Below are 9,229 nucleotides of genomic sequence, written 5' to 3'. Positions count from 1 at the left end.
AACATGACTGGTGTGACGCTCTTAATAGAAGCATTACGTTAGTTTGGAGTTATCAGGTCGAACCTTCATACACAGGTGTGAAGAAGAGCTTTCCCACAAACGTCCCCTACAGCGTAGATCCCTGGTGCTGTTGGTGTTTCTGAAAACGTCATCCACAGGCGATATGGGGCCTCTTCATCTGTCCCAACCCTGCAGGACAGGGGAAATACAGACTCGTTCTATAATTATCAGAAATTATGATCATGTTTTTTTAGCCAATCCATCACGATTTTAAGGCTTTATTCCGTTCATTTAGGGGGACATGGAGGGAATACAGGAGGGTGTATTGCAAGCTTGAAACGACGTACTTTTTTAAAATAGCCATTGTTGGGTACGCGCCGGCCGCTAACGGGGTCCTTGTTCATGTTCAATAGCAAAGGAGAGAGTGTCTTATTGTTGTGGGCCTCCGTGCGCGGTGTGTCTATTAAACATCTCGCTTATTTTCCCCACTCATGCTTTACATTGTTGATTGTAATTCGCTCGGCACATGTCGGAGTATGCCAGGTTGCACTGTAAACACGCTTATTAAGCACGGGGGACTAGTTACCCAGGTGCGAGGTCGATGTTGGCAGTCCGTTGGTGTTGGGCTGGTCTGACGAGAGGTGGCCCACAGAGGCAGTCCACTTCACATAGGGAATGGAGAGAGTGGGGATGCTGATCTTCCCTCGTCGGTTCTTCTTCTCTGGGTCGGTTTGGTGGATCGCGATGGCGTCACGTGGTCGCGGAGTCCGGCTGGGCTCTGTTGGTTACGGGTACGAGGACTCACGGTGTGAGGCAGTTTGTGTCCAGCGAGAAGTCGGGTGGGAGGTACCAGAGTTTTGCAGGTTCTCTTGGATGCAGTTTGCGCGTTGATGGGAAGGGCGTGGTCGAGGGAGGGCCTCGAAGAACCTACAGGAGCGGAAAGTTGGATATGTGGTGTTTGGGTTACGTTAAGTAGACCCTGCATGAACTATGGAAGATAACAGGTTTAGGCTGTTCAGTATGTTAGTGTGTGGATTTTATGTGGTTTCGGTGTACCTCCGGTCTGTCGGAATAACGAGGGGGATGTTTTTGGACCCCAGGGGGTGGGAAAGGAATGGCCTGCCATCTCGCAACTTGCAATAGGAGAGCTGCACCACAATGACAGCTGCGGGCTGTCCGAGGGACACACGCAGACGTTTTGAGTTATAGGCACACATTTGACATATTGTGAGTAAAAACCAAAGAGGGGGATAATAAACAAAGAGCGTCACTGTTGGCGCAGAGTGTTCAAATGATGGAAAAAGCCATCATGGGTAATGCCCAGGACTCCCCCGCTGAGAAATGATCAGGTAAACCACATGGTTCAAAGTACAATCCAGCAAAGATGATTTCAATGATTACTTTTTCCCTAGTTAAAAAATTCGTAAGGTACAGCATGTCTTACCTGGGAACTTCATCATCAGTCATCACGAGGTAAGGCTGCCTCCGCGGGCGATGGATATGGATGAATTTTTCTGTGGTGGTGTGTGGTGGTGGTTGCGCTTGTTGTTTTTTGAGTTTGACGTGAGGAACTGTTAAGAGAATGCAGATGAGATAAGGGAGCCAACGTGTTGATGAAAGGGATAAGCTAAAAAGTAAAGGGAGTAATGTGCAAGAGAGGGTGGGGGGGGCGTATGGAAGCATGGATCACGACCAGAGGGGATGACAGAGAGAGAGAGAGATATCCCCAGTTTATCACAGAGATCAAGGTTAAAGCATCGAGTGATCTGAATGATGGAGCGAGAGCATCATTAGAGAAAGGGAGAGGCATGCGGACAGAGCGATAAATAGAAATAGACAGAGAGATATGAGAACGACGAGAAATAAGAGTGGAGGTTCATTGTTAAGGATCGTTGGAGAGGAGCATGTGACCTCACTCGGGAACATGACACTATCTCTTCATGTGGCCCTTCGCAAGCGGATGCACCTGTGACAGATAGTCTCTTACCAATGCTTAAACAAAAGCCCCCTTTAGCAGCTTCCTGTCACTACAAAAACAATATTCAGCCAAAACATATCTGTCGTCAGGAGAGGATTATTTTTAAGTGGAGGTAAAATGCGGTTCATGTCATTGTGCAAAACTGCATAGCTGTTACTTTTCTACAACAGTTCAAGGTTTTGTTTTTGGCAGGCATGTTTGTCATAGAAAAATAAAAATGAATTATAGTTAAAGTTTCCTTTAGTAAACCTATACATGGGTAGATTTAGAGTAACATGAAAGTGTGAGATACTCAATGTCAAAAATGTACATTGCTCAAGGAGCGCGAATTCGACACACTGTGTGCACACATTTGCTGTATTTTACAATTAATCTTTTATCAGATCCAGATTCTGTAATACAACCATGTGTTGACCATAGCATGATCCTATGTACAGTACGTGTGTAAATATTCTGGTATATTGTTGTATTTTAAATCAGAGCTTGTTTTGCTTGCTACCATGAACATATTTTGTATTTTTCCATCTGTCATGAACGTCAGTTTGCAGTAGTAGGAGGGGAGGTTCACGTGGGGTCTTCTAAGTATTGATTGTCAGTATTGACCAAGCAGCATGGAGCATCTTCGTTCTTTGCTCAGGTTTGGTTTAACCTGAATTCTGGACATGAACAAATGTTACTCAAAACCTTACAAAATCTGCTCTGTGGATGATATGTTTGTAACCCCCTCTAACACTAAAGAAAAACCCTCCTATCCTCCAACTACATACTGCCCACATGGCTGTGGTGTGAACGACTGGTTTCAAACATGATTGTCAGAATATGCCACGATGCATTAGGTGAGAATGTTTGGCTAAATGCATCATCTTCACATGTTAGGGACTGGTTATTGATACACCTTTAACAACCCTAACTTCACATGCAACACGTATGGAAGACCCCCTAATACTGGTTGAAAAGAAGGATTTGAAGCTCGCAATTCCGGCTAACATGTAAGCAAACTTTCTGAACAAGTGTATTGTAATGCCCTGTGATTCCATTGTCCACATTTCTGCACAATTGCAAACAGGGTCGTGATTTTCCTCCTTAGAGATGCATTTAAATCGCATACATTCCTCTATATTAATTAACGGGGCACTTTGATAATGCAGAACACATTGATTTTAAAGAAAGAAATCCAGCGAGTGGTCATGATTGACACCACGGGGCGACTGTGGCTGCATGGAGGTGCGGTCCTCTTTAAATCGAGACGTTGTGGGTTTCGATCCCAGTCAACATACAACATGATGTATCCTGATGGCATGGCCCACGGTGTGTGAATGTGTTTGAAAGTTAGCTCACTTGAACAAATGGCACTGCTCTGTATGAATGGGCGAATGATGACTTGTTTAATGTGAAGCGCTTTGAGGCGTCGTAAAGACTGGATAAAGCGCTATATAAATACAGTCCATTACTGTTAAAAAACCCACTGGTAATGGATTCCTTTTCGATCTACCCTGTTTCCAACTTAACCTCATGCCTCGAAGGATGTCGAAAAGTAGTTACACTGATATTCTTTTTTGATTTGCAAAAACAACAACCTTCATAGTCACCTTATGGCCCTCGCCAGCCGCAACCCTTCAGAGGGCTCAAACTCTGAGGCACTGCAAGCATAAACCCTCCCCTTCTTGTGTTGGAAACTTTGCCACAATCACGCTGATTGAAGTTACTTTATCCCCGGCCTCACTATGAAACCAATTCGCTTTCCACTATTCTGTAATTCACAAGAGGCCGTGCCAAATTGCTTATTAATCAGGCCACTTTGACATGACCGCAATCGCTTTGTATGCACGCATACACATGCACCTACAGGCACGCACATTATGAGTACACACAGGAGCAGGCATATACACACACACACACACACACACACACACACACACACACACACACTGAGCCAAACACACATATACACACTTCTATCTACACTTCTAATCTCCTAGTAATGAGGTCAGTGCTCTCATTAGAGCTGAGAGAAAAGAGGGAGGATATGAAAGAGAGAAGAAAGAGGGATGAGAGGAGGGGAGGGCAACAAAGAAAATCCCATGTCATGTTTTCCCAGTGGAGGTCAGGGTGTGTGTGTGTGTGTGTGTGTGTGTGTGTGTGTGTGTGTGTGTGTGTGTGTAACTGATCATTTCATCTCTATCATCTGCTAGACACATTTATCCATGTACTACAATTCTATATGAGCTGTATCCTTATATGGAAGTTGAAATGTTGCATGAAAGTACATTTTAATTAAGAGCATGTACTTGAAAGACTAAAGCATGCTCATATATTTATGTGTATTAATGTTCTGGGATTATTCTGTCTGTTTTGTTGTGAGCTGCCTCACCGGGTCTAGTACAGGTGTGATGAGCAGGTGTTTTCCCCAGAGGAACTGCCGGTCCACCGTCCAGGTGTTACTGTCAGAGAAGAACCTTGGGAATGACAAAATGTTGTATTAAATAATAAGATATCAATTTTGAATTTAGACCACATTCATTGAGTAAAATGACCACGTTCCTCAGTTAGTTATTAATATAATATGCGTTTCTTGCGGCTGTTTTATGACAACCAAACGTTCTGATAGCACTGTTTCCTGCTTCTTTTTTTAATTCAATGTTTAGAATTCAGCTAAATTAAAACAAACAAACTTTGGGGCCACTTAAAATGTACACTAACGGCCCGTCCACTAACGGCCCGTCCACTAACGGCCCGTCCACACGGCGGCGTGTGTTGAAGCTTCAAAACTTCTGCCCATTCACAGTGAATGGGGTGACGTCACGCGTTGCCGAACTGCATTGTGGTTCCGTCGCTTCGCTTGAGCAATGTTCAACTTTTCAAGCTTCGACAGAAGCGTCAGCCAATCGAATCATATGCCAGTACAAGCTCTAGCCAATCAAACCGCGTGCTTGTGTGTCCGGGCCGGGAGATTCATGTGATTGGTTGTTGGTCGAGTTTCAGACACGCCCGCCGGCAAGGCTTCAACGCACGCCGCCGTGTGGACGCTGCGTTAAACTCCCAGCTTATGATTTTAATAATAGAGCGATAAGAGTAGTGATATCACATTGTGACTAATGCTGTCAAAATTATCGCGTTAACGGCGGCAATCATTTTTTGAATTAATTGCGTTAAAATATTTAACGCATTTAACGCATGTGCAGAATGGCCCGCCCCATACATCCCACCAGTGGCAGCGCCAGGGTATGGCTGGGGTAGGCTACAGCCATACCATGAAATGGCTTAGCCCCACCATGAAAAATGATGTTAAAGTAAGAAAAATAAAGTCCGCCAACTCGCCAGCAGTTAGTAAGATTGATTTCAGTAGCCACTTGTCTGGAAATACCGAAGACCAGAAACGGTTTTGAAAACTTTTGTCACGTNTCTAAACCGTCTACAAATGGTACAGAATGCTGCTGCAAGACTGTTAACCAGGTCAAGCAGGATGACACACATTACACCAATTTTTTTTTTTTTACACCAAGAACAGGGAAAACAAACTTAGCAGGAGTGTTTACTGTTCGGTGTAATGACGTACAACGTCCTCAACAACTTCTGTAGTCCTATTCAGCTTAACAACCATCGTTTTTCAGACACGTAAACTCTTCAAAAATCACCAGTGGGGTCACTGCTGATGTATTTAATGTCGTAAAACGAAACGTGATCCGTCTCTTCAATTTGTGTCAACCACAGACGTTATTTCCAGCTATTTTCCAAAATCCTATGGAGAAATTGCATTGCTTTTTGCGAAGGAACCGGAAGTGGTAAAATGCTAACTTACGGCCCGTCCACACAGCGGCGTGCGTTGACGCTTGCCGGCGGGCGTGTCTGACACTCGACCAACAACCAATCACATGAATCTCCCGCCCCTGACACACAAGCAGCGGTTTGATTGGCTAGAGCTTGTACTGGCATATGATTCGATTGGCTGACGCTTCTGCCGAGGCGTCAAAAGTTTAACATTGCTCAACTTTTGCAGCGAGCCACGCCAGCAACGCTCCGCGTCGCTTCCCACGATGCAGTTCGGCGAAAAGTGACGTCACCCCATTCAAAGTGAATGGTGAAGCGTCAACGCACGCCGCTGTGTGGAGGGGCCGTTACTTCCGGGTTTTAGGACGCGTAACTGTGGTACTCTATTTCATTTTAATGTAATAATTATGTTGGTTGTTGTTTGTGGAAGCGCATCATGTATTGAAAAATTAATCTGAACTTTTCAATCCGTTACGATTTTAAACATCATTTAAATGGAAGGTCCCCAAAGCCCCCACCCACCCTATGATCGGTATCGGCCGATACTGATTCCAGTGATCGGCCCCAAAAACCGTGATCGGAGCATCCCTACTGGTCTCTATTTGATTTGTTCCAACCGGTTACCATGTTAGTAGTTAGTTTATGGCTACAGTAGTTGTCCAACTAGTCGTGCAACGATCACAACATAAGCTACTTTTTCTCATGTACATATTGATGAAAATCCCTTTTTGTTTTGCACCATGCCTTTTAAATATAATTTGGGCAATAGACTCAGCCCATACAGTAAGATAGGTGAGTGATAATCACAGCTGAGTGTAACAAATTAAAAAACTTAATAGACCGATCATTTTTGGCTAGCATAACATACCATAAACTATAATGGTACTTGGAGAGCCCAGATCAAGGCCAATGGGACATTTACATGCTCGTTAGATGGTCCCATTTCCAAAGGTGGGAATTGGTTCTTCCATCTTTGGTTTGTTCATGAGCTTTAAATCCAAAAGATAGAACATGCTTTAATCAACATTTCCCAGTTGGCCATTTAGGTTTACGATTAATCCGACCCCACATGAATGCCGCACAACTGCCTTACCTCGCAATGTTAAGGAAAGGGAAACTTGTTTGTGTATTTGCCTGTGATTTGGATCCATTCCAAAATGTAGTGGTTTCTTCCTTGACTCATGCTACACCCTTCCATGAAGTTACACTTAAAAACATAGCCAGTAGTTTTTTTGCGAAACGAAAGATGAACAACAACAACAACCTTGCCGGAGATAAAAAGTGACAATGTGTAATGTAACTGGAATTTGAGACATGTTTATACATATTCAAATGTTTTTTCTGCTAAGAAGTTTATTTGGGTTTATTAGATTTCTTTGCTTCCATTTGCATCCCTGAATATTACAATAGCTTCAAGCCTAAGTAAGTCAAGAAAGGAGGTCTAACTGTAAAGGTTTATACTGTTTAATTCAGCATAAAACTTTGGAAGAATGGAGATTCGTAGGAAGAATGGACTAAGGGCTGCAAGTAAGGTTGGATGAAAACATCTTCTTGAGAGGTTATCAGACCTCTTCACTGTGTGCGTGTGAGAAAGTCAGCAGGGTGGTACAGCCGGCCTCAGTAGCTGTGATGGTTCCCAGCTCCACACTTGGCCCTCTAACAGTTGTTCTTTGACAATAACAGAGGAAGTAATTTCTCCCTCGAGCAAAAACATCTGCAACCTGTTAAGGCCCTTACACACCAAGCCGATTTCGGCCGTCGATAGATGTCGATAGATGTCTGGCCGTCGATGAGCGTACTGTCACCCTACTCAGATTGGTGTGTCCCGCACCGTATTGTCTTTTCAGCCGTGCCAACACCTTCCGGCCCCGAATCAACATGTCGAATCGGGGAGCTGTCGGCAAAATAAATCACTCTGATTGGCTGTTCAGCTTAGCGAATCAGTGCATGAGAAGTGAAACGGAAGTGAAGAAGGCACACACAGACGGTTATTATTTTTCATTTTCATCTCACCTGGACGCAAGAATTTATTTTACATCATGGCAATCTGGAATGAAGAAACCGAAAACTAACTCAGTTGCCACGTAATTTGCTGTCACACTTCCTGCATGGGGTGGACAATAGCTTCTTCAAGTATTTAACGGACAGGACCCTGGACGATGTGGCTATTTTTTAATTTATTGTAGGGCAGGCCTATTATTTATTATTTTTATCTTATTGTATTTTAGTCGATTGTTTACATTGTCCAGTTCTAAATTTGATAAACCACTTTTTACCTCTACTGCAAAATACAAAACTTTATTTTTCGTACCTTCATACTACAGCCATTAGATTACAGAACATTAGAATGAGGATAAAATTAGCTATACTACAATAAAAGTCAGAAGATACAGATGTGCATGATGATACATCTTTTGCCTGTCAGTGTTATGATGTTGTATATTTATATAATCTTGGATTATAATTAATGATGCATGGAATGTGGTAGCAGCAATACTTTAAGGTTGCCAGCCACAATGCTTAAATAGTTTATTTCTGCTTCAGAGAGCTGAAGTTTGTATATATCACGCAGTCTGTCTTCCGGTTGCCTCTTTTGAATGACGAATACACACTACCTCCGCCTGCTGGTAAGGAGAGTTATTGCCACTCACGCATGCGCAGTTCGTACGTGCTACTTGGCCGTCGGCTGAAGTCTTTGCGGTGTGTTCCAGTGCGACTGTTGGCCAAGACGCAGGAGCCTATCAGGTTGACGACCATATTAAAACCATTTGGAGCGACCGTGTTTGAGCAGGAGAAGAAATAGAGTTCGTCGTTCCCAAAAATTGAATGCAGGACATATTGTCCGGCCCGTTATGGTAAAACTAACTTCCGCAACTATAGGTCTCAACTGTCCAAACAGAAAGTACCACTAATAACATGATATAGAGTCCCCCGTTAGACGTTGGTCCGATTTTCTATCGTACACACAACCTTCGATTGCAGATATCGCTCGTTACTACTCTTCCGGGGTGCTATGATATTTCCTGGGACACACCGACCGCCCCCCCCCCCCCCTGACTAACCTGACAGTATCAGATCCGACTCCGACGTACGTCCAACTTCACAAGATTAGTATCTTTTCGCCCTCATCCTCCGGACATCGCATGCACACTCCCTTCGTAGTGGGTTGTCTTGTGCTATCTCCTCTATCATCCGGTAACGTCAGGTGCCCGTCACGGTACCTTCACAAGACATGCTATGCCATTGACTCTACAAGTTACGTCTTTTTAAGTGTGTTTCTCCCTTTCTCCTCCAACACACTTGATGACGCACACCTCATGTGGCTGTGACCAACAACAAATCATGTCTCCTGTATCACAAAACCGGACCGCTCTACGGAATACATACAATTATACGAAGTATCACACAAACGCGCATTTCCGGGTCTGTGTGGTCGAAACTGTTTGTTTCTTGTGCAGGGCTGCCCTTGTGCTGACTTCACAG

The 9,229-nt window shown here is 43.9% G+C and overlaps 1 protein-coding gene across 1 annotated transcript in view; it reads right to left on the bottom strand.

Annotated features, from left to right (window-relative positions):
- LOC104966325 (maltase-glucoamylase, intestinal-like) overlaps window positions 1–9,229 on the bottom strand; it is a 53,638-nt gene that overhangs the window by 25,156 nt on the left and 19,253 nt on the right. Inside the window, exon 3 of the mRNA XM_010795513.1 lies at window positions 4,350–4,434. Within this exon, the coding sequence (XP_010793815.1) occupies window positions 4,350–4,434 (85 nt within the window). The remainder of the gene's footprint in view (window positions 1–4,349; window positions 4,435–9,229) is intronic.

Source organism: Notothenia coriiceps, unplaced genomic scaffold (genome assembly GCF_000735185.1).
Source record: "Notothenia coriiceps isolate Sejong01 unplaced genomic scaffold, NC01 NC01_scaffold00037246, whole genome shotgun sequence".
NCBI lineage: Eukaryota > Metazoa > Chordata > Actinopteri > Perciformes > Nototheniidae > Notothenia > Notothenia coriiceps.
The sequence above is the reverse complement of the archived record's forward strand: the minus strand, read 5'-3'. Positions and strand labels throughout refer to the sequence as shown.